Source organism: Lytechinus variegatus, chromosome 7, assembly GCF_018143015.1.
Source record: "Lytechinus variegatus isolate NC3 chromosome 7, Lvar_3.0, whole genome shotgun sequence".
NCBI lineage: Eukaryota > Metazoa > Echinodermata > Echinoidea > Temnopleuroida > Toxopneustidae > Lytechinus > Lytechinus variegatus.
In genome coordinates, this window is record NC_054746.1 from 8,087,804 (window position 1) to 8,115,627 (window position 27,824).

Consider the following 27,824-nt stretch of genomic DNA (forward strand, 5'->3'; position numbering starts at 1 on the left):
ACGCGTTTAGAGTACTATTACAAATTTCAAAAATTCAAATCTTTATTCTGATGAGGAAACTTGCAAGGAATTAGTTTATGATTTTAGTTGACAATTTGTGATATTGACTATAATAATGTTCAATTTAGATCTCAGTAATTACTTTTTGCCTGTATCGTTTTACAGCTCTATTCCTCCGCCATTTATAGCTCTACCATTTTCATCTCTGCCATTTTAACCCCTGCCTTTCTAATCTGCAATTCATTTTCATTTGGTCTCCTAGCAGTGCACTTTGTTCTCAGATAGTCTTCGCATTGGATAACCCATTTAGTCTACTATCAATGTGATCTACTTGATATTTGGTCTACACTGCACTTCACTTGCTCTAATACCCACCGATACTAATGCACAGATCATGCAGGTAGTCTAATTTCTTTTTCGTCTACCATTATTCGTTATTTTTTCAATAGAAAATTGGGTTCCTGAACAGTTTATCTAACCAAATAAACTTCGTGGTTTTAGACCAAATGAATATTAGATGAAATGGGTATTGCCTAACTATTTGACAAAATGGTCAAAAAAGGGAGTCAAAATCGCAATTAAGCGTAATAAGTTTTTAAAAATTATGGTCCAGAGATGGCGTATGGGCTAATATAAAAAAATTACAATCGAGCACACAAAACTTTTGACCGTTTTGATGCAGAAATATAATTTTGTGCAATATTTTGGTATTATTAAAAAATATCGTGTTTCACCCTTTCTTTTTCTCCCTTTTTCTTGGTCTTGGAACTTATGGGGAAGGGTGCATAGCCCCCTAGCGCCCCATCTGTACGCCAGTGTTAGTAGATCATCTGATTTTAGACGAAGTAAGATTAGACCATATAGAAAAAGACCCTAAGTAGTGCGAAGTAGACAAAATGGATGAAGACTAATCAGCAATTTGCTGCTTTTTACCACTGTAATTTTCCCCTCTATCGGGCTGAAAATGTTTATATCTCAATGAACATGTGATAAATAGAGCAAAATTTACAGAGCAAAATGCTGAAAATTTCATCAAAATCTGATAAAAAATAACAGAGTTATTGAATTTTTAAGTTTATCATTATTTTGTGAAAACAGTTATATGCACATCGTCATGAATATTCATTAGGTGGGCTGATTATGTCACATCCCCACTTTCCTTTTTCTTAAGTCATTACATTAAATCATAAATGTTTCATTTTATTTTCATACATGATGTGTCTCCGTTATGATGAAATATGTTGCGGCAATAAATAACTAATGCACTTAATCAATTGTCAATCCAATTGCTTTAATTCTTGGTAAAAATTATGAATAAACCTAATTTCATATAATAAAATACAAAAGAACAAGTGGGAATATGACATCATCAGCACAGCCCACCTGATAAATATTCACAAAGACATGCCTATAACTGTTTCACCGGAATAATGCAATTCTTTAAAATTCAATAACTTTGTTATTGAATATGGTGTACCATAAAACCTACTACATTAACTTTGTTATTTGTTGTCAGATTTTGATCAAATTTTCAGCATTTTGCTCTGTGAATTTCAATCTATTTATTGAGATTAAATATTTCCAGCCTGGACCATCCCTTTCATCTCTAATGTGCCAAACTAATAATCAAATTTTCCTTTACAAAATGGTATAAAACAGCCTTTGCGAGTGTCGGCCATCATTTTGATTCCAAAATTTGGTGCTTGCCACTTAATTGATGATATGGTAATATCTACAATTTTACTATGATACTAATTTTTGGGGATATTGTGTTGCATGTTCTGATAATTTTTGTATTCAAAAAGAAAACAAGAGGAATTATGGTAAGAAAGATATATAGGAAAATTGTACGAGAGAGCAAATAAATTTTCTTAATTGGGTTGCCATACTCTGTACACTTACCTATGAATACTACTGATAAAGAAAAGACAAGATCGAGTGTTTTCAATTTGAATGACAAGAGTCATATATTTCACCTCTATTCTAGAAGAAACCCAGCATGAATTACGGAGAATTTCACCTACATTGTACATAAACAAGAATACTGGAATACAGCACAATTTATATAAACATCATTGTAAGTTCAGATGGATGGGGCTTTAATTCTAAAAGGGAGAGTTCACCCTGACAATAAGTTAGTTTTAATCAAAGCAGAAAAATGAGAAAAAGATATTGAAGGTTTGATGAGAATGCGACAAAGAATAATGGAGTAACGAACGTTTAAACTTTCTTGATTCTGTGACAACAGCCAAGCAGCTATATAATTATGTCATGTGATATGATTTTTTTGAAGGTGCCATTTTCTAAAGCACAATTGAAAATGGAAATTATGGAATTCATATTACATGATACAGGGGTGCTGCTTGCATAGAGACGTAATCATAATATGATATGCATTATACAAGAACTATTTATTATTATTATTATCATGATGCCACAAATCCTAAACTTTCAAATTTCATGACTTCTTATTCTTGAAATGGATTGTCACCTAACCTTCACCATTATTTTTCTGCTTTTTCTGCTTAAATTATCAATTAAAACCAACTTACTGACAGGATGAATTTCCCCTTTAAGGAAAAGGAAATACAAGATGAACAAGAAGAAACATTATTGTCTAAATAAGGACTACAGTGACTTTCTACAATGGGAGAGATCATGATTAGGGAAAAGATCTCCAGCAAATGTCTCGAATGATAACTTTTACAGAACACTTTAAAATGCATTCAGTATCTCCAAAACAGACTCCTGCTGCAGCTGGGCACACACTGAACAAAAAAAAGTTAAAAATCATATTCATAGCATTCTCATTATCAAAGGATTTGCAGACACAATGAATTCCAATTCTCAGTATTTCATTATATCCCTTATTACAAATATTTACATTTTAATGAAGTCTTGCATGAGCAAATAACAATACACTGCAAAAACTCCGGTGTTGATTTAACACCAGTCTGGAATCTATATATGTCCACACCAGAGAAGTGTTCAAAAACACCAGTTTGGTTTTGGTCTAACACCAGATAGGTGTTTATACAACACCAATTAGTATTAAAACAGCATCGGTTTGATTCCAAACTGGTGTTGTTTCAATACTTCTCTGGTGTGGACATATATGGATTCCGGTTTGGTGTTAAATCAACACCAGAGTTTTTGCAGTGTATGAGACCTTTAGAAGGTGGTATGGGTGATAATAAGCATGACGGAAAGGCTTGAAGCTATTTCAAAACTATAGACATAACACAACATGGTGGTAGTATAAGAACTATATACATAGAAACTCAATTAGATTGAGGATGTTTCGCTGACAAGGTGTAAAATCATAATATTTATATGATGGGTTGTCATGGGCAGCTGCAACAAAACAAAAGATTTAAAAAAATTATAGCATACACACTTGCTGATATTTACAGGCATAAAATTGTATTTAAAAAAAGCCTCAACATAAAAACTTTTATTGCATAATAATGGATAGGATTATCAATACACTGCCGCAATCTCTTCCTGTGGGACTACAGTTTGATTCCTCTATTCAAGAACAAAATTGAAAAAAAAATTCAGAGGAATCACATCTTTGAAACAAAAATCGAGATTATCCTCTGTCTTACAGAGTTGATCCATTAGATCTTACCTACATAAATACACCTGCATGCTGGGCGGTGTTTCACATAACTGTTTGCAAAGTTACGAATGATGTTATGAATGACTTCAAATATGGCAAGCTGAATAAGATTCTTAACAATTTTACACCAAATCATCTAAAGTTTGTATATCTTTGTGAAATACAGATTCTTATGGTTCACAAACATTCTTATAAAGAGAAAAAGAATATTTTGCATTCCACCTTGATTATGATTATTGGACATTCAGTCCCAATTTATGATGTCCCATTTAGCATCTAACATTCCAATCCTGTGTAAAGCTTTATGAAAGAGTCACCTTAGTGGAATTAGTCTGTTGAATCCTGTATGAAATCAATGTGAATTAATTGAGCAGATAACATCCGCAGGAACCACAGAATTAAGAAGTAGAAAGTTTCACAAGTTAAGGTCTTGTTATTAAACCAATGTGAAATAAGTAAGCGGATAACATCTACACAAATCAACAGAATGTAGTTAAAGGTTTTACGAGTTAGGGTCTTGTTTGGACCTTGAAAAAAAATGGATCATTCAATGAAAAAGCACTTGGCACATAGGCCTATACACGATGCTTTCCTTAACAAAGCAAATAACAAAGAAAAAAAAGTGAACCAAAAGCGATCATAAAGTACCATGATTTCGCTGCACTGCTTTCTGAAGCAGACATTGTTGCAACATCAGTACATGACAGGGGTACTACAGATGGTACATCAATATGCTTCTGGTATGCGTGGGTTAATTTCCAAACAGCAGTTTCATCAAAGCTTATATCATGCGGCTAAAAAAAGGATAATAACTTCATTTTAATAATATGCAGCATCACTGATTGCCGTGTATGTATTCCATTCGTATATTAACGATTCTGCCATAGTTTAGTACATTATACCATTTCCATCCGCTGTTACCCAGCATCTGTTCCAAGATTTGAGATTTTTATTTCTGTAATGATGAAGCACAACCAACAGATCTAAATGAGGGCAAATCAAGCTAAAATATTCTGATTGACATTTGATTGAATCAATGGAAATTCAAGGCCTTTACAATAACAAAATCGTGGTTTTATTCAAAGATTTGACGTGTTTAGAAGCTAAAAAGTAAGGATATAAAAACCAATGTATTTCAAGGATTATGCAATTGGAGCTGAAAAGAAGCCCCCTATTCCATTTCAAAGTAAAGTAATTGCTGCAATAAGCATCCGATAAAGTATATCAATAACAGAGGTTTTTTATGCCAAAAACTTTGCACAATATTCTTTAACTTAAAAGAAGACTGCTCCCTTTAAAGATATGTAATGAATTAATCATGAAGTTTTTTTATAGTCATGAAAAGCAGCGCAACGTATAGAAGGCAATGAAAACGTAAAACAAAATAATGACATCATTTCCTACATATTTCAGATTAGTTTGGAATATTTCAGACACAGTCCTGGTAAATGTTTGAAAGGCAGATCGCCAGTCAAAATAAACTTAACATGATAAATGCTCGTTAATAAAAAACTAGAACCCCATTGTAATATATCAAGTAGACTACAACTCAAGAGAACAGGTAAATGTCACATGATAATACACATATGAAAATAATTTTGACACTAGGGCCCAATTTACATTATAAGTTTTATCCTGTTTGAAGTCCACAATGGGTGTTTTATGTTTATATATACAGAAACTAGTCCAATGATTTCTTCCTTCTAAACAAGTAGATATTAGTTCAAAAATTGTATTTCCTGGTTGGCAGAAGGATGGTCGGTTGCACGTGCGCAGCAATTTTCAATTTCTGATAGTCTGGCCAGCATAAAGATATTAGCTAAAGCGCATTTAGTTTCAATACAGGCATGCAATTCGAAAAAATTATTAGTCGAGGTTTGGTGAAAATCGGTCAAATAGTGGAGTAATGAATGTTTAAACTTTTGATTCTGTGACACCTTAAAAGTGCATGCCGCTCCTCTATATGCTGTGTGATTTTCAAAAATTATATATATAAAAAAAATTAAAGCTATTTATGTGTCGGGTGGATATGTCTTCAGCCACATAAATTCCTACCCCCTCCTATTTAATAGAAAATATTTTCAAAATAACTTTGCCACTAGGGCCCACTTCCCGATCCAATTTTGGAACAAATCGCATTTGCTTTTTGTCTGAAAATGTGAATGTGTGAAGGCTACTATAACAATTTTGAATGATCGCAAGCTTTTAATATGGAGTGGCCAATCCTACGATTGCTATGACGTCATTACGAGTAGATATTCTTTTATTGTAATAATGATGGTAGCATAGTCACAGATCTGGGGGGAGGGGTCGGGAAGGGTGGATATATTTTAGGACAGGTTGTTTTGTCCTATACAACTTATAATTTTTGATAACTTCATATTTATTTTGTGAGTATTATTTCTCTCTCATTTATTTTTTTTCTCATTTGATTACATATATCTGTATTTGTACTTTGTTATTTGTTGTGTTATCTATTTTTTGAGGGGCCCACATTGTACAAGCATTGTTTTTAGTGGGTCCCTCCATTTCCATCTTAATTTAATTTCTATTGAAAAATAGTATACTTATTTGAAACCTCCAATGTGTTGCCCAAATTGTCTAAGTGTTTTTTTTTTCACAACATATGTATCATTATTTTTGTTTCTTTGCAAAGGATACAAATGCTTATGTTCATATATGGTATACAATTTGTTTTTGTTTGATGGAAGTGAAATAAATAAATTTGAGTTTGAATTTGTATTATGATTCAGAATTTTAAACAATCTTCACATCAAATTTGACTACAATATTATTCCAAAATCGGGTTGTGTACCAATTGCAAGGTGTGCTGTGGCCTTGAAGTTCCCAAGCAAACACACAAAAGTGCATAAAAGTTTCGGCTTTTATACATTTCTCTACTAAGTGAATTAATAACAGGATACTACCAAGAAGTAATATAATCACTGAGTAAAAGCAGCAAATAATTCATGCAGCCCTTGGAAATCATCACTTGGGTGTTGAAAATCTTATACCTTAAAATACCTAATTTGGAGGGCAGCTTTGAAAGAGCTGTTCTTTGGAAATGTGGTTATGGTGGCAACTGTATATTTCCTGAAAAGGGTCTCCTCATTTCTACAGAGAACTCTCACTGAGCAAAAGAAGGTTGCTATGTAGGTCTCTCATCACTCTAAAATTAAAATTGGGATTTTATTGTGTTGTGTCTGATCACTTGCCTTGAGAAAGTCCACAGAAGGAGATGAAAGCTCACCATAAATATTGTTAAAGACAAATACCAATTGTGGTAGAGATCTCAGAATGAGTTTGAACAGAATCCAATGAAATTACCACCAAAGTGTTTATACGTATTTAAGTAAAAAAATATGTGGCAAATGGCTGTGGAAGAAAATGTGTAATTGCTGAGAAATTAGTAACAAAACCATGGACTTCCATCCAATGGGTTTTTTTCCAAGGTGTTTGTTTTAACTGTTGATTAAAGCAAATCAGTGACAATTAAAATATGGGGATCCATCCCCACTGAAATATTCTAGGAATCCTGTTTTCAAAGCCAGCATTGGCAACTGATATTTTCCTCAAATAAACTTCTGATGACATCACAGACACGTAACATGCTTGACTCATATACTCATCTTATGCAAAGGATCATTTCCAATCAGAAAATTGTAGAAAAACTACCTACTTAGTATCCTAATATTAATAAAAAGTACTTTAATAAGTAACAATTACTGGAATTCTTTGGCTTGAAATATTAGTTAATTTCTTAAATTTATGGTCATAATCTTCAAATATAATACCATCAAATTCATTCATTCCCTCAAATTTGATAACATAAAAAGATTCTGTGCCACAATTAGGTGGTTAAGCAAGCCATTTGGGTTAAATTACACATTTTATACATGAAATATTTAGTATAATAAATTTATCAAGTATTATGGAAAGCGGGGCTCAATAACCAGCCAAGCAGTGTTTATTGCACAAGCAATGTGAGACGGCAAACTCTCAGTCAAGTTCTGCTAGCAACAAAGGGCATCTTTCCCTTATACCTTCAATCAAAATTAACACGGAAAGACAATAACATCATCAAACAGTCTTTGGTCATGAGAATTTAAAATATGCACCTCACAATAAAAAGTATTTAAAGCATTAAAATGGTAACCGTGCTCAAAACATGCACTTGAACGATAACTTTTACAGGAACATGCAGTTATAGTGTCTAACAGAGAAGAAAGGTGAGACAGAAATGAAACAAAAGGCAAGTACTTTTTTACAATCTTTTAAACATCACTTACACTATGATCGATTTCCATTCTAAAAAGCCCAAATATTCCAAACATTTGGCACATAATTTAGTCCTATTTTACAGATCTTGTTAAATGTAAAATGAGGGAAATTTTGTCAAAGAATAATAAAAGACCTATAACTTTACAATCGTTCAAACTTCAAACTATTGTTCTTTTCCAAGTGGCAGTTCATTATTCATGTATCATAAATTCATTTTCATAAATGAAATTTTAATGGCATACTGATCGAGCAAGACCTAATCATATTTCTAGCTTTCATAATTTATATATCTAAACTTCATGCAGCATATAAAATACAAATCATTTCAGTTAATGTTATCTAATGGCAATTGATCAATTGATATAAAGTTCATTATTATTTCAGATTCTATCTAAATTAACACCAGTTTATTTTCAAGTTGCATTGCTTGGTATGTTCAATCAACAATTGTGGAACTTTCGCATTATTATATTAGACTTTCAGATCATTTGAAAGAAAAAAAAATTTCTACAAGCTTTACAACTCAAAACTGTAGAAATTGTTTTTTTGGGGATCAAACTTTTTGTTGAAGGACATTGAATAAACTATATTTGTAATTCTGGGAAGCCAGTAAAAATTCTATGATCCTTGCAAGGAGAATCTTTGTTTAAGATTTCACCATCCCCACCCTTGCCAAAAAGCATTATGATTCCCTAGAGCATACCATGCAAACAAATCTGTTGTTCTCGGTTTACCATAAAAAAAAATAACAATTTATTTCACTTGAAATCGGAATTTGGACAAAGGTCTCAAATTTTCCTTTTTTGAAAATGCTAATTTCGTGTTCTTTGTGGTTTTAAACATCAAATTTATTCGTTCCTCAGTGGCATTTAGAAAACAGAAAGATAAAGAATTGTAAATAGTAAAACTATTAGAAAAACTGAAGTTTCCATGATATATGTGCACAGCAGTATAAGCTTGGCAAACACATGATTTTACTGCGAACACTTTGACTGGAAGATTTTCCCAAGTGATCCATGGTTTCTTTAAATTGAACTGGCTTTGATTTTCATGATTTTTAAGTCTGAAAATTGTGTTTCTATTAACTTCCGTGTTCTTCCCACATTCACATAAATTTCAGAAAACTTGGGAATTTGGGCTAGATACCTAAACAAAAGTAAAAACTCCCATTCCTTTGCCAATGCAGCAAATAGGGGATTAAGAGGGGGTGAGGAATGCTGAGTGTGAGATTGCTCTGAGACAATCTCAATCTCCCATTCCTTTGTCAAAACAAAAAAGAAGGGGATTAAGTGGAAAACGTGCAGAGTGCAGAATTCCACTAGGGCTATCTGCACCAGCCCGAGTTTTCAAATTAACGCGCTATTTCTGATCCAGTAAATTATCCTGATCTGAACAATCTCGAGATTATTTGTAATGGAGATGCAATTATAGTGCTAGTTCACTGGATTGATCTCGAGATTGCAATCCCAAGTCAACTTGGGATTGTTTGCAAAATATCACGCTATTCTACGAATTATCCCGCTAATTCACAGGTGCACATACACTCACAATTATTTATTCACAGCGTCAGACCATGATGCATTGATGCCTTGCTCAAGCAGGAATCGCTCTTCTTGCAATGGTGGAGACAAGATTTCTTGAATCTCGAAATTAATCGCAAAGAGGGCCGATCAGGCTAAAATCTCGAGATTGAGCAAACTCGAGCTGGCTGGTGCAGCACCACCTACTGAGACACTCCCAATCCCCTATTGTTGAATGTATGCAGAAAATAACGCATACTTTTGTAAATGAGGTTAGTAATTTGTTTTCAGACTAACAAACCTTCGGATTAACGAACCTTCGGAATAACGCCACAAACGAACCCTTTAACATTTTCGGATTAACGAACATCAAGGTATAGGCAATTTACGTGTTTTGGAATTACGAATAATATTAAAGCCACATCAAGAAAAACCCATTGGTCAGATGCGTAAGAGATTAAGCCGAGGCAATCTAGAGGATTAAACAGGTAAAGACGCTAAGTGGGATTTCTGTTTTGAGCCACAGCAAGAACAGACCATCAGTGATCAGTTGCATGTGGGATGACGAGAAAGAGGAAATCTCAGACTCCCATTTTTTTTCTCTAAGCAGAAAAAAAGAAATAAAACAGGAATAAATGATTGATTCCTGTTTAAAAACCAAGGAAAGAGGAGGCACAGACTTTTGTAAAGAAACCCTTTCCCTTACAATTAAACCTACAAATTCAACATCAAGATAATGGATCAAGTATGTATCTAAACATGATGGATATGTGAAAAGGTGATCGAATGCTCACATACAACAAATAAAACTTCCTGACTTACAGAGATAAAATTCAGTCAATAAAAGATTAGATCTCAATATTTACAAAAAAATTTGGCAATTGGATGCTTAATGTATCCTTTGTTCTGTCATCTCACATCGCTTTTCGTCAGATATAACATGACAAATTTCTTTAGAATTCTCTGGGTAATACTGCTGTAGTCTGAATAACATGTGGACACACACTCGTACACAGGATATCTCTGTTTCTACGTTAGCTAAACCGATGGTGTCTTTGATTTGTCCAGTCCCGTCTTGTCACAGTTCAAGCTGAGCTGTCCGTCTGTGATGTTGTATTGGAGTCTAGAAGCGGCTGGGAAGTATGGTCCATTAGCTGGCGACATGATAGGGATACCTGTCACACCGTTATACGATAGATCTATGGGTAGATCAGGGGTGGTATGGTAGTTCTTGTACATAGAAGCATCATAACTGGCTGCAGCGGCTTGATAGGCCCTGGATGTCAGGTTCACGGTAGCGTTGTAATGTTGAAGATTATTGTACTGTCCATAGTTGGCATACGCAGCCATGTTGGTGTAAGATGATGGCACGCCCAACATACGAGCGTTGTAGAAACTGGGTTCCTGTTTGACCATGTTTCTCATGGAGTCTAAGCTTTCTACAGATGGGTTCTGGGTCAACGGCGAAGGGATTGGATACACCGTCTCGTGCTTGCTGCTAGATGGTGATATATATCGACTGATTGAACTCTCGGTGGTGAAGATTGGGGTAATACTGTCAGTGTTTGTTGGTCTGGCTTTGGGCGATGTCAGTGAGCTTACAGGAGGCAGAGAGAACTGATTCTTGGCCGAGTCTGATAGAGGAGGGGTAAGAAGAGAGTCAGGAGTCTTGGGACTGGGGGTGGTAAAGACCCCCTTGGGCACTGTGTTCATAGGGGCCAGACTGAGACGGGTGTGATTAGTGTCCGGTGATGGGATCATTCCGTTATGATCCGGAGGCAGTTCTCGATTTGGAGGGTTCTCCCAGCTTCCTGTTGGCACCCGGACAATATCTTCTTCATCGTGCCTGCTTGCATTCCTGACACTAAGAGCTAACAAGGAAGATGAAGCCTGCATGTGATTTATAGGAGACATTGCCGGTGGTGAATGATGGATCCCTTTGTCCTCGATCACTTCCTTGACGACGTCTTCAGTATGTTGCAATCGCTCTTTACTCCTCTTAGCATAGTCTTCGGACTCTCTGAAGTCCCCTCTCTCACCAAGGACAGTCAGAGTCTTTTCATTTGGACTGTCCGACCTGATGATAACTTGCTTAGGGATAACATCGGGTGTGGCTTTAGGCTTCTGTGCAAGGAGTCTTGAATTAGCTTTCCTTTTGCTCTCTCTCCCACTTATCTCAGATTTATGTTCTATGTCGCTATGGTTACCAGTGGGTTCATTCCTTGTGATCTGAGCACCACGCTGTTTTTTACTCTTTCTCCTTTCGGGACTCTGAGGGCGCTTTCTTGCTTTTCCCTCTGGCAGACCTTGGTGTCCCTTGCTGTTATTGTTGCTATCCCCAACTATTCTTAACTGCTGGTCTGAGACTCCATCAGCCTCGTCTCCTGAAAAATGACACACACAAAGAACAGAAAACCTGATTTTTAATGATTTGAACATACTTGTATGATCATATCAACTGTTATCATCTACTCAAGGAAGAGTTCAATATATTTGGGGTGTTGAAAATATGAATATATCGAATTTCTAGCAATTACAAAATCCTGAAATTCTGGGAAACTAATGGAATATACAAAATTATGTAATAGGTGTCTGCAGTAGCTGAAAAAATAAAATAAGACTACACAGGAGGAAAACATGAAAATATTGTCATGAAATCAATAAATATGATACTGAGAATGAGGGATACATAGAGATATTGCTGAGAAATTGTTTGATTACTCAAATGTATCGGTGTTGAAAATAAGAAACAGCTTAATTGGAAGAAAGGTTTATAGGAAGACAAGTAAGAGATGAATGTGATGAAGAGGAGGGAGGTACGGGGGGGAGAGATAGGAATATACATATGAAGATATAGAGAAGGAAGGAGAGAGAGAAAAAAAGATAGGGAGACAAATGACAAGAGAGAGGAAGAGAAAGACAGGAAATATAGATAGAAGATAGAGCATGAGAAAGAGATAGTGCAGAGGCAGGAGAGACAAAAAATGAAAAGGAGAGTGACAGAGGGAGCAGGGAAGGTGGGATAGATAGAAAAACATGAGAAATAACATTATAGCATCTAATGAATGCTAAAGAGAGAGAGAGATAAAGAAAGATAAGTGAAACTGTAACTGTTTATTACAACTTGGGACACAAATACAGATGAGGAATAAAGAATGAGAGAAATTGTTTTCAAACCTGAATGACGGCATGGTGACGTTTTATTTCTTGTCGGTGATGTTCCTAAGAGTTCTATATGTTCATCAGAGGCTAATGATGGAATCTGACTTATATCCATAGCAATGTTACCATGTTCAACATGACTGAAAATAGATGCACAAAAGAAAAATATGTATTTATATTAAACATTTATGAGTTTCAATTTCAGAGAAATCATAAGAGGAATCAGTAGCTTGAACTGAAGTTGGGATGAAAAAAATATAGCACCTGGGAACTAGATATATAGTGCTATATCATACATTCCGTCTCTCTTTCAACAGTTAGGAACTTTTATCTTTCTTGTCATACGAACGATTCAAGACAAAATATACAGTTTTTGTTTCTGTCTGCATTAGCCATAAGATTTATTTTAGATTTCAAATGTTGAATCTTAACTCATTTTTATCAAAATTGAATCTATTAAACAAATCAGAAAGCTCTTTTTTCTTCATAGATATACACCCATAAAAAGGTCCAGGAAAAGACATTAATGTTTGGTAGGTTTATACCACTTTCAGTAACTTGTGGTCCAGACCAGGCCTGGGCTATTTTGGTGATACTTTTATTTGCACCAGATGCAGACCAAATAGTTTATGAATGATAGCAGCACCAGGCCCCGGCCAAAAATGCCTTGCAGCGAATACGAGCACTTCCACTTTGAATATCGTGTGTTTAGCTACCAGGAAAGTTATCAATTATGTGCTTGGGTTTTGAATGAGTGATGGTAAAAAAAGAAGTGCGGCTTTGATATAGTTAGTGAACGCAATTTTTATTGTGTGGTGCAGACTATTTTAGAGCAGGCCTGTTGCAAACCGAAAAATCACGAGTTACTGAAAGGGGTGATGATTCAATAGCATTGAATTCACAAAATATGCAGATAAGAAAATCTGCCACGAACAGTGTGGAGAAAGCAGAAATCTTACACATGTCTAATTACTGACATCCAACACAAGTTTAACTAAATGATGAAAACACTGTAAATTCATTGTACATACATGTAATATTCTGCTTTCAAAATATACTATACTTTTTTGAGCTAGATATCCACATTTTTTCTTATTCTTTATTTCCTTTTCAATAATTTTCCATCCCCATTTCCATTCAATTTCAATCCCCCTCTCATCTCATTTATAACACACTTGCAAATGATCTCATGTATAATTGCTTTTATTTCAGTATTACATTAATGCTATTCAATTATATCTCTGTATGTTTTCATCCTAGTGATCATATATTTCAGTTCCTAATGTTAATACATACATGAATGCGTGGTATGCATGTATGTAAAGCCAGAGTGAATTTGGGTGATTTAACAATGAGCTTTGGACTAACATATCATTAATATCTCTCTGAGGAACACATTCCTGACATTCAGTTTCCTCTCCCTTTTCCTCTCATCCAGGCACCCGCGTAGGGTGACGATCTTCCCCTGCAAGCCCCCCCTCGCATATGCATGCACAAAGAAAGATAGTGTGACACACAATTACCCTCGATCTACCCCCCCCCCCACACACACAAACACACATGGTTATATAGTCAGACAGTGACATACATTCACCCTCCACACCCACACTGGCACACACACACACACACACACTGTAACATATAATCACCCTATCTCTTCACACACAAACTCACTCAGTGACACATTCACCCTCCCCTTCCCCCAAACACACACACAGTCATCTTGCACCCCCATCCCAGCATATAAAAACTCATGCACAGACAACCAGTGACAAACACTCACCCCACATACACACAAACACATGTGCACATTTATCTTCCACCCCACCCCAGTATAAAAACACATGCACAGACAACCAGTGACACACACTCACCCCCCCATACACACAAACACATATGGACATTCATCTTCCACCCCAGTGCACCCCAGCATAATAACACATGCACAGACAGCCAATGACACACACACACTCACTCCCCCCACAAGCACATATGAACACTCATCTTGCATCCCCATGCACCCCAGCATAAAAACACATGTGCAGACAGCCAGGGACACACACTCATCCCCCCCACACACAAGCACATATGCACATTCATCTTGCATCCCCACCCCAGCACAAAACACATGCACAGACACCCAATAATACCCACTCACACTGTTCCACCTCCCTCACACAAAACACACATGCAAACACGCCCACCTTCAAACTCCACCCCCACACTAGAATGCATGCAAACAGTTGACTGACAGCCAGTGCACACACACAGATCACCCTCCACACCTCCCAACATCGGGGGCCCGTTTCCATAAAGGACTTGCAACTGTTGTAACCTTGCTATTATGGCAACTACCATGGTAACAGGGCTCAGCAGCCAATCAAAATAAAGTTTTCCATGGTAGTTGCCATAATGACAAACTTATAACAGTTGCAAGTCCTTTATGAAACGAGCCCGTAAAACAGTAAATCTATTAAAGAAAACACTCATGAGACCTGGGGCCTGTAACAAAAATGTTAGCGAATAATCACACGCTTGATTTTCATGATTGATTGTGTATTGTAGTCAATGGAATCAATCTTAGAAAATTGTTTCTACGATCATTGCTAAGCTTTGTGTTACGGGCCCCAGAGGTCTGTTTCATAAAGCTGTCTGTATGTTAAGAGTGACTTTAAGAACGACTGGTAATCCTTTCTTATGGTAAATGATATTCACCATTATACCCCTTTCCTATTGCGCTTTTCACCGGCGAACTTCACCGGTGAAGTTTGCCAGCGAAGGGGAAAGTGTCCAGTATGAAATGTACACAGGAGAACTTCACCGGTGAAGTTCGCCGGTGAACTTCTCCACCTCTAGAGGTGGAGAACTTCGCTGGCGAAACTGTTTCACTGGTAAAGTTCGCCGATGAAAAGGCCAGTATGAAAGCAAACTGGAGAACTTCTCCTCTTTAATAACGTCAGAGGTCAAATTTTTTTTTCCGAAGTCCCCTATACGGAAATTCTGCGCGCGATAGTTGCAAGCTCAGCTGAATGCTTTGGCCAAGTAGATACCCTCGAATATAATTTTTTTATTAACAATATTTATTAAAAACCAACTTTTTACATGTATAAAATGCGCTAAAATATAAAAACAAGGTGGTATTGTTTGTTTTTCTCTTAATACTTCCAAAATATGTTGTAATTAATTTTTTTTATACCTTTTGTAATAGGTAAGAAGTTATGTTTGCAATTTTCTTTCGTTTGTTCTGCAATCGCCCGTTGACTTTCGCCGGGGAAGAAATGTCAGTGCGAAAGGGTACATTTTTTTGTTCGCTGGTGAAGTGATGAATGCCAGGCGGAAAAGTCCGCCGGCGAAAAATGAAGAGGGCAGCGTGAAAGGGGTATTAGATGTTCATTGGTGATCATTTAGAGCATAAGAAAGTATCGCCAGTTGTTCTTAAAGTCGCTCCTAACCTAGGAACAGTTTTATGAGACACCCACCAGCTCAGTATTGGAGCTTGGTTCAGTATCCTTTTCCACACTCTCAACTCTAACACCACCAAAGTGTTAAAATCCCCCATTGGACTGATCTTGACCCTGGTGAGGTGAATAGGTACCTGGCAGGATTTTTTCCTTGAATGCACTGAGCGTCGAAATTAAGTGGAGCTCACACTAATGATAATTGTGCATAGCATATTCTGGAAAACGTGGTATCCAGCTATATGGTAAGTATTGTCATTCTTATTTAAAAAAAAAACTCACTAACTTTTGAATGTTTGCCGTTCAAAATACCTGCAACAGATAATTTTCAGGAAATATACATGTACATGTATTATAGTATTCACATATTCTTGATTAATGCTCCACATGGGTGCAACTTTACAACTTATTATCCAAAACTGCTATTGCCAAGTCTATTTGGGTGTATGGGATCATCATAATTACCTAAGGACTTGGTTTATGAAGATAAATGAGCTATCATTTGAGTTTTTCGCATAGCAGAGTGTTGCTGTAGTTTGGATCCAAACATAGCCTCCTTCCACCAACATCCAACGGTAGTATTTGGTGATAGTCTGTCCTTTGTTCAGTACTGGATTTTAAAAGAAAAAGGGCAAAAAAAATAATATATACTGGTCAGGAAAAAAAATCATTATTTTTAGGTGCCACTTTTCACAACTTACTGCTTCAATATATAGTCTTTTTATAATGTCAAATATATTATGTTGTCAAATATTGTAAGTTTTCCTTTCATTAGTGATGTAACTTTATGTATTGATTTAATTTGTTCTAATTTGTATCAAGTATTTTAGGATTAAGGTTTAGGCTTATTGCATAATTCAGATAAGATTTAATGTATTAGTAATTAAATATATTTTGGAAAGCGCATAGAGAGTCTTTTGACTATTATGCGCTATATAAATTTCAAATATTATTATAACTATTATTATTATTATCATCAATGGCAATGAAAGGGATTTTTCCAGGGCTTCTTTTGGGGGTTTCTAGGGTTATTTTTGAGCATTTGGGAGGCATAATATAAGCCCCAGAGGAATTTTCCCTGATAGTGGTACATGTATTTTTTCTTCCAAGTTATTCTCAACTGCTTGCTTCTTTATCAGATCCAAATGTCTCTTATAAAACAATGCAGTTCAACAGAAAATATGACATAAATGTAGAATGACATTTGGATAAGGGTGATGTCTGAGAAGTAGACCTTATATCACAAGCTGGACTCACTCATATATTGAAATTTTCATTTAACTATGATAACATAAGTCTGTTGTGATTTTAATCCTAGTTTCCATTGATTCTTCTTATCACGGTGGTCTATAATATTTGACATTTATCAGAGGACTAGACCACAGTCCTCCCCTAAAATGATACTTATTCTTTGATTTTAGCGATAAAACTATCTCCGAGATACAATAGGGGGAAACATTGTCCCGCAATAGGATGTGAATTATCCAAAGAATGCGTATGTGTCAGCTCTTCCAGTTTGGAATCGGAAGATTCTTCAGCCCCGCAGTGTCACCAGGCTTTAATCAGGACCATGATCGTTTCGTCTGGGATGGCGTGAAGAGAACTCCCCTCGCCATGTTAAGATCAGTTTATCTCCCAGGCTAAAGACCCCAATGTCATTCTTTCAACTCTCATTAAACCCAGGACTCCCCCTCTCACTCCCTTTACACTCTACGGCTTAATTGGGCCTCCATGTTATACGCAGATCCTGTAAATCAATTTCTGCAGGAAATTGCCATCCCCGAGTAGAAATCCCATAAGACGTCATTCCAGAATGTGCCCTAAAGATCGAATGTATTTGAGTGATTTAAGAATAATTTGTCTATCCAAATGTACTCATTCAGTAATAGAAAGGAAAAAGGAGAAAATGAAGTAACACATTGCAACTACAGAACCATTATCATGCATGTTGCACTGGTTAAGTAGTCTACATCAATACTTTGTTCAAGCCATATTTATTTGAAGGAAAACAATACTAGAAATAAGTAACTCAAGTACCCATATATACATTAATATATCTTCTGATTTCCGTATATATTTTCCACATCCTTCTTTAATTGTTCATCTCATTTTGAATCATTTCCTATCTTTCAATTTAGACTCAAATCTCATGAAAACATTAAAAGGCACACAAACCAGCAGCCTCGCACCAGCTCAAGTCCTCAACTATTCAAATCTGGCCAGGCTCCTAACCCATAATGCAACATTCTGAGTTATGAAGCCTTGTAATATCGCCCCAACAACATATCTAAATCATACTCTAATAATGATGTTACCAAGTCGCAAAACAAGCACCTTCTCCCACAAAATATGTTAGTTTCTTCATAGAAATAAAATCATCAGCTATTTCATTCTCTTTATCATTAATAGTTATTTCTTAAGACTAGCTACTCATAGCGCATAGTGCTTTAGTTACCAGATTTTGAGATTCTCTCTGTATCAATTAGTCTCATATGGGAGATGGTAGAGAATGCATTAAGACCCCATTCTCATGACATTTTATAAAACTAGTTTATTGGAAACCGGTTCAGGAAACCAGTTTGGAAGATCACTTTGCTAGCATTCCCATTTGATCACCCGAAAGTAGTTTTGAAAATCACTTCACGTAAAGCGATCTTGTTGCTATGGGAAGGCTCTCAGTGGGGTGACATGTTTCGCGCAAAATTCGAAACCACAGTGTAGGCATTTTATACAGTGTGTGGAGAAGCACTCAAAATGTGCAAAGATTGCTTCCCTAAGAATGGTTGTGTCCTCACTTACGTTAAAACTAACTTAACGAGGCAAAGCAGTCTTGAAAATTACATCACGTGGTGGTTTATGAATGGGTTTGAAATATCGCTTCGAAGATTGCTTTGACTGTTCTTATTACACGTTAAACTAGTTTTAGGATGGTAGTGAGAACGGTGTCTAATACTGGTGAACTTGGTAGGAAAGGTTCACTTAATTTCACAACTAATCTGGTTATTGACAGGGACCATCCAACATGTGTCATTATGGTGAAATGTGAAATATGGTGAATGTGAAAATTACATTACATTTCATTACACACTAAAATTGGCATTGAGCTGAAAAGGGGGAATATTACAAAAAAAAAAAGCTTTAAATATATAATCATTTGGATAAAAGAAAAAGTTGAAATAAAGCATCAAACTAAATTCAATTCAATATACTGAAAATAATGTCGATTATATACATTTCATTAATTCATGCAAACAATATTGTTTATAAATTACCAAAAGGTATCTTTTTCTATTACTATTTTCTATTACAAATTGCCTTTACACAGTGGCTTTAGGTCGAAAAATAATTAATTCTAATTCCTACTGACAACCCATCAATTGGTGATATATAAAGAATTTTCATTTCAATCAATTTCCCCATCATTCTAAAAATGATATCAAATATACAAATCATTGAAGTTTCTTGATAATTCAAACAGATCTGATAAAACAGTGAATTTATGACTATATTTAATTTATATTTTAAAATAACACCTTTAACACTGCTCTTTCTCAAAAGGATAATAAAAAAAAATTGATAGAGAAACTTACAATCTTGGTGGCTTGAACGCACATTGGCAATATCCTGAGCATGAATATAACTGTAGAAGCTTTTACCAATAATGCTGTCTGCAGAGTGGTCCAGAAAATCACCAATCCTAATATCAAAACAAACAAACAAAACGAAAGAAAAACATCTTTTTTAGAAAATAATTTATTTGATTAAAAAGGATATCAGTTAACTATGCCATTAAAAAAAGAATAGCTTTTGCATTTACAATTTGAAATACGCCTATTCAAACTTGATTTACAGGATCACGAGCTTACTGAGAATGATTTATCATTAAATGTATGTAAATTTAGAACTTAAGTACTAAATATCATACTATACATATGATTTAAATGTGCTTTAATTTTTTTTTTCAGTCCAAATGTCCACATTTCATTAACTATATCCATAAACTTTATAAGTTATGATGGCAACCCAACAATTACCCCCAACATGGCCAAAGTTTATTGTCCTTAAATGACCTTTGACCTTAGTCATGTGACCTGAAACTCAGGCAGGATTTTGAGTGATACCTGATTACCCTTATGTCTAAAGATTCATGAACTAGGTCCATATACTTTCCAAATTATAATGTCATTTAAAAGACTTAACCTAAGGTAAACATTTCAATGTTGACACCGCCACCGCCAGAGAAGCAGCGACTAAAGTCTCGCTCTGCTATGCAGTTGAGACATAAATGATCAATAAGAATATCAATTTTTGCATTAAAAAAATCATTTTATAACACACATTAGTAAACCAATTTATGCATATGCTTCATAATAAAATGTATGTATTAATGTAATATGTTTAATTAGACATATTGCAATATTAAAAAAATGATAATTTCGAAATTAATTGCAAACTTGCAATTGATTTTCGGGCCCCATACAAAGAGTTGAGATTGATTCAATCGATCTCAACTGTAAGGAAATTTAAAATCTCTTTAACAAACAATGAATCACACTGGGTCTTCAAGAGAACGACGAATGTACATGAATACAGATCATACCTAGAAAACATTTTAAACCAATTTGCATGTTGGATGTTAACATAGGTATTTAGCCGTACATAGTTGGGACAAATCTGATCAATCTTATTTCTTTATTTAAACAGGGCCCTGATATGCTTTTTTCAATGAGGAATGTGGTCTGATTTGCTAGATCTAAAATTGATCTATCCATCACAAAGTGGCTTTAGATACTTGCAAATATTTTCTTGCAACATCCCTTAAAGGTATTGTTTAACTTTGTGAGCAGCCGATTTAAAAAATTCTCAAACCAAGATGAAACATGTGTACAAGTGCATGTATTAGAACTAATAAAACCCTGAAAACTACCATTATTGAGAATGAAAAGCTAAAACTACAAGGCAAACCCAGATTTTGTAAATAGGCGTCTTATAGACACCTAAATAGTACACAAAAGTGTATAGGATGAAATTAAGATGGTGTTTCCGGTCACTTTATATTTCAATTTTTGAAGCACTTTATGATTATTTTTGAACGCAATTTTTTCTGGGCTTCATTTTTGTAACATAATAATAATAATTGGCATTTATAAAGCGCTTTATCAATCTACGACTGTTCAAAGCGCTTTACAATTATTATTACCTGGTCACTGGATTCATAGCATTCCAAGCAGCCTGTTAGGCGCAAACTTGCTAAACCAACCACAATGACGGTTGTTTCCTACCGGTACCCAATTAGCACCTGGGTGAGAGTGGCAAAGTGTGGATTGACGCCTTGCCAAAGGGCGCTAGGCCATGGTGGGATTCAAACACACGACCCTCTGATTACAAGGCGAGAGTCAGAACCGCTACACCACGGCGCTTCCACTCCTAGACATATCCTAGACACAGGTGACAAGTGTGACCTTCTAGCTCATATTTTTTAAAAGTCAAACCAATGTTAACCAATCACTTTAAGTGTTTGTTACTGATGGTAAGGGACACTGTGAAAGAGCTACTCACTTGGCCTCGCAGAAAGTAATGGTAAAGTCCAGGTCCACCTTACACATGAACATGGTGGGGTCGAGACGAACCTCGCTGATGGTAGGGGGCGGTAGAGAGTACCCAACACCGACGAAGCCAAGGACGTTGGGAGGATGGTGGTTGTACTGTGACAGACTAATCTCGGGACGGAGGGCACCTGTTACATGAATCACCTTCGCCAAGATAATAGAATTACTGATGATTTGAAGTGACTCATATCAGTTTTTTTTGTGCTAATAAAATGATTTTTCTGCAAGTTCAAACTTCAAAGTTCATTCCAACACTTCTCTAAAAGTCAACACATTAACAAATTCCAAGATTCACATACAAGATTGAAACAAATATGTTACACACTGAGTGAGAGGAATGCATGAATAAATGTTTAAAAAAATTGATTTTATAAATTATGCAAAGGTATAGAACTTGGTTAATCAAATCTCCAATTAGTAAACAGTATACAAAGTAGCTGGGCTGGTTAAAGACCCAAAGTAACATGCGTTTTACAGTTTCCATGTTTGATTCAAGAAAAAAAAAGATTGTCAATAAATTTCATAAACTATGTAGATGATCAAAATGCCATAAAGTATAGATAACATGATAAAATTTTCATATCACAATCCACAGTATTGATATATGATATTTCATTTATGATCATCATGAACCCCCCCTCCCCCCCCAAAAAAAAAAACGCCCTCCAGAGGGCATTTTCTATAAAAAAAATTTAAAAAAACCCACACAATACAAGAAATAAAGGATGTTACAATGTTTTTCACGGTGTTTCAACATTTTTACATGGTGATTTATTGCCCTGAAACAGATTTTCTCTTCCAATGTTAAGAGTCTCGTACGATTAAAAAGAATCTAAATATGTTTTATGCCATAAGTTACCTTATAACCTGAAGATTTGAAGTGGACGCCTCGTTTAGTAAGAGTTGATTTCATCCTTATTAAGAATGATCTCTCCATTCTGTCTGATGTTGCTGTCATGTTCAGAGTTACATCATCTGTATAACAAGAATAATTTTTTTTGTAGTAATGTTTTCTTTTACAATGAAGAAATTGGAAAGTAGAAAGTTTGAAATGCATGATGAAGATGATAATGATTATAATGATAATGGAGATGATAATGATGATAATAATGATAATGGAAATGGTGGAGTTGGAGATGATGATGATAATGATGATAATGATGATAATTATGATGATGATGATAATGATGATGATGATAATGATAATGATGATGACGGTGATGATGATGATGATATTGATAATGGAGATGGTGGTGTTGGAGATGATGGTGGTGGTGGTGGCAGTGATGGTGGAGGTGGTGGCGGTGATGATGGCGGTAAGGATGATGATGATGACAATGAGGACAATAATAATGATGAGGAGGAGATGGAGGAGGAGGACAATGATGATAACGATGTTTTTTATCATGTTCATGTTGAATAAAAATCATGAGCAACATTTATTTAGCAATCCATCCAAAATAAAACACTTGATAGTTTTATGATCATCCATGTTGAATTGCTGAGAATCTAATCCAGTTAAAATCTGACCTCTCCACTTAATAACATTCACTAATACAACACTCTGTGAGAATTTGAAACTCACTTGATCAAGTTACATTATAAAATGGAGCAACTTTACCATGGTTCATACAACACATGTCCATCTATGATTATATAGAGTTCATTTATTGGGCACTGCCTTCAAACTCCTCGCTTCCCTCTCTTTCATATTGAATTTGTTTCCTCCAATCAATCTAAACAAAGTTACCATCCAGATAAAAAAAATTGAATATGGTTATATGGATTCTATTTTATTTACAACCATATTAGAGGAATAGGATACTGATTTTTTTACAATATTGTAATATTATTTTGTACATGACTTATATCATATAGAGGAATAGACAGCAGTGGGCTGATCAATGACAAGGAATGGATATCAATGCTTGGAATCATTACCATCACCATCACAACCATCATCATCATACTCAACATCATTGTCATCATCATCATCATCATCATCACATTGAGAAGTTCCAAGCTTTCACTGAAAACTTGCATTCAGTATCAGTGTGATCCAGAGAAGTTCTGATAGGTACATAAGAACGCACTCGATATATCCGTCCGAACGCACCCAGACCAAATTAGATTTTCTAATTCCCCTCCAGATCCTATCCAAACTCCCTGGGTCTCGGCCATCATTACTCCAGTCTTCTACCCGAATAATCCCATTAACATCCACAACATTCTTACTTCTATCAAACATCTTATCATCAATGCATGAGATCATGATCTCTCATAACAGCCAAGTCCCTTTGTTTACATTAGAATTACATGCTTTTACACTCTTTGATCATTAAAATGGAAGACAGAGAGGGAGGATCTCCGGTTACATTTACTGCCATAATAATTTTCCATGGACGGTTTGCCTCGAAATAGATCATTCCTAGATGTATGGCACTAAACAAATGCTTATTACCATCATCATATAGGATAACACACCATCACTCACATCCATGGACAGAATTCATTCATTCAGAATTAATTTCTTAAGGTATTTCATTGAAGATATAAAGTTAATGTTTTGAGTTTGATATTCCCTTAGCATCATATACGCATAACTCAACTTCTCTTACACAATGATGTACCGTTTACTCAGAAACTGAGTATCAATTTAAAAGAACTGGAAAATGTTATCAGAAAAATGCTATCAGGAAAAAATTGTGCATCTCTTACTCTACTTTCTATTCAATATTTCTGTTTCTTATTTTTAGAAGAGATTTTAGAGTAATTTCAGCCTAAGAGAGCCTATTTTCTTTGATAAATTAATTTCCCCCTTTTTTTAAAGAAACACTTTCATATCTCATGAAGATAGCACATTCAAAACGTAATTTTCTATCTCTTCAGAGAAAAAAAAATCAAGAAAGGAGAAAACTACATAAAAAGGAGTAAAAATGAGAGACATACCAACTTAAACATGAATATACATGCTCCAGATATAAATTCCTGTCAACATAAGATATTATGAAGCTTTTCCTCTTATTACTTTATACCTTTTCTGGATTAATGGTACAAACAGGTAATAACATGTTATACAAAAATAGAATAAAAAAGAAAAAAAAAAAATTACAAGTCAAAAGGATAATGTGTATTGAGTTAAACAATCAATGCATCTATCCTTTACTTTTCACTTTTAAACAGGTTCACTCAACTGCCATACTTTGGAAGATGAAATTGGACTTGTTTTTTCTCTCCACCATAATTCATAGACAAGTATCTTATGTAGTTGTGATAAATGAACCGAGGAAGGCTTATTACATATTCAAACTTCTTGTTACTTCACTCCTCATCTCAATTTACCCATATCACTATCGTCAGCCCATCTATTAATACCTCCGAGCCTCATAAGTCACACCCCAATAATCTATACTATATCCACAAGTTGGGCAGGAAAGAAAGAGAGAGAGAGAGAGGGAGAGGGAGGAGGGTTAAAAGAGAAGGAATGAGTAAAATGGATAGAAAGAAGAGAAAGAATAAGAAATAGGATGAGAAAGATAATAATCAAATGAGGAAAAGAGAGACAGAAGGATAAATAATAAGAGGGAAGAGAAAAGGGATGACGAGAAAGAGGGGAAAGAAGAGAAGGGAAAGTGAAAAAGAAAGGAGAGGAGAGATTAAGATGAAAAGAGAAAAGATAAAAGAAGACAGGAGAGGAAAGGTGAAGAAGGGGGGTGAAAAGAGTAAGAGGAAAAAAAGAGAAATGGAGGAGAGAGATGGATGAATGAAGAAGAGGAGAGAAAGAGGAAAGACAAGAAGAGATGAAAATGGGAAGAAGTGATAGAGGTAAGGAGAAGAGAGAGGAAATTTTAAGAATGGAGAAAGTGGGAAATGCAAAGGAAGTCATTTTTGACAGAGGTCGAGATTGGAAAAATTTAGCGGAAAACAGAAGAAAGAGGAAAATAAATTAAAATGTTTATCATTATATGGGGGAAGAGAAATAAAAGTTTTGAAAAGGAATATTGTTGATAAGAGGTAAAATACTGACAGGAAAAATAGAGATTGTATGGAGCCATAAAAGTAACATTCAAAGGGGAGAGATAGTGAGATAATGAAATAATGAAACAGGTTATACAAATACTTATTTCAAAATGGTATTAGAAAAAAGGATTGATTTTTTTTCATTGAACACACCAACCATATGAATCTTAATCAAGGAAAAGGAGAAATGACACCAAAATAAAAACATAAATAGGAGAGAGGGGATAAGAGATGGAAAGAGGTAAGAATAAGAGAGTGACAGAAAGAGATGAATATAAGGGAGGAATAATTGAGACAGTGAGTTTTGGTGGATGTAATAGATCTAGTGCTGGGCATTGGTCCCTTGATGGCCATTTGTGTAGGTCCCTCCTTCCCCCATGTCATTATACCACCCTATCTCATCACCCTCATCTGTATGCACAACCCTACACCTACACAAATTAATTTATCACTTCCTTTCCCCATTTTCCACAGCACACTCTTTCATCTTCAGTTCTTGCATCGTTCTTATTTTTCCTGCCTATTAAAGAATGCTATTTTTCTATTTTGCCTATACACTGCAAAACTCTGGTGTTGATTTAACACCAGCCCGGAATCTATATATGTCAACACCAGAGAAGCGTTAAACAACACCTGGGGGGGTGTTTCACAAAGATTTAAGTATGACTTAGAGTCGCACTTAAATGCCGAGTTGCGTACGGTATGAAAGGCTTGACCGCATTGGTCAGATCGTGCCATGAGGATGCGCACTACTGCGTATCTATCAATAAGATCGCGCATTACATATCATGTACGCGTCGGCATTTAAGTGCGACTTAAGTCACTAGTACTTAAATCTTTGTGAAACACCCCCCAGTTTTGTTTTGGTCTAACACCAGATTGTGATTATACAACACCCATCAGTATTAAAACAGCATCGGTTTGATTCCAAACTGGTGTTGTTTTAGTACTTCTCTGGTGTGGACATATACAGATTCCAGGCTGGTGTTAAATCAACACTGGAGTTTTTGCAGTGTATATTTGAATTATTTTGGTGTGAACATAATCACATGCTGATATGTCATAACTCATATATTTACCTACATTTGCCACTCTCCACCCAGGTGTAGTAAACGGGTACCCGGTAGGCTGGGAAGAAATTTCATGAATGCTTGAGCTCCCGATCAGGGTAGCCTTGCTTAATCCAGGGTAATAGTATGAACCACTTTGAAATATTTTATTTGGCACCATATAAATGTTGCATGTTGTTATTATCATTATTATAAAATCAATAAATGTTATGTCATTTTGCAATAATAGAATATTCATCGATGTTTAAACATATTATGTATGTAAAAAGTGTGTAACGTGAAATACCAAAGAGATTTGAAAAAATAGTGTCGACGAGGTCATATCTTAGTAGAACACCATCAACTGGAACATGTATCAGATCTTTGGGCCCAATATTGAAGCTGCAAGTTTGATACCACATTTCCCATATTTAACAATGGTACAGTGAAAAATTTAACTTAAAGACTCATCTCTATTACAATTTTTTATGAAAGTAAACAAACTTTTTAATTATCAAAACCATGCATGTTTACATATTTTGGTAGAACATGTGTCTCATAGAATCCTGTGTCCAACTCTAGCTGAATTATAAATGAATTGAAAAAAAACCCCAAAATAATCTGCTACCTAGTCAAGAAGCCGATACGTCACACTAAAGAAAGTCATTTACATGTTGTTGTTGTTATCGTCTTAATCCTCCGTTTATCATCATCATCCTCGTCATTATCATCACCAACATCAGTGGTAGCTTCAACAGCACCAACAACAACAATAATATTACCACACTGCTCACCAAAATATAGAAATTACATCAGAAAACTTGATCTTATTCTCCAAGTTCCTGATAAAACAATATGATGAAAAAGATACCACAGACAAGACAGTAGCAAACTAATTAAGTGATTAAAGTCAAAAGCAAGTGGGGGCAGACTAAAAAACTTACTTCCTGAAAGTTCATTATGTTAATAAACCATTAATACAAGTAAAGATAATATGTTTCACAAAGAGAGGAGAACGTCCAAGAAAAAGAATCAGAAAACTGTCGAATCTATCAGAACCAGTTCCACTGCATTCGATAACATCAGTTGATTGATGGCACAGG

At 35.3% G+C, this 27,824-nt stretch overlaps 1 protein-coding gene across 1 annotated transcript in view; it reads right to left on the bottom strand.

Moving 5' to 3' along the window:
• Positions 1 to 8,650: 8,650 nt before the first annotated feature.
• The window catches only part of LOC121418354 (neuronal PAS domain-containing protein 3-like), a 52,693-nt gene continuing 33,519 nt past the window's right edge, over positions 8,651 to 27,824 (bottom strand). The window contains exons 6-11 of the mRNA XM_041612174.1: positions 22,512 to 22,627; positions 21,603 to 21,796; positions 19,634 to 19,740; positions 16,509 to 16,653; positions 12,601 to 12,725; positions 8,651 to 11,807 (exon numbers count right to left, since the gene is read on the bottom strand). Coding sequence (XP_041468108.1) covers positions 10,462 to 11,807; positions 12,601 to 12,725; positions 16,509 to 16,653; positions 19,634 to 19,740; positions 21,603 to 21,796; positions 22,512 to 22,627 — 2,033 coding nt within the window. The 3' untranslated portion in view covers positions 8,651 to 10,461. The remainder of the gene's footprint in view (positions 11,808 to 12,600; positions 12,726 to 16,508; positions 16,654 to 19,633; positions 19,741 to 21,602; positions 21,797 to 22,511; positions 22,628 to 27,824) is intronic.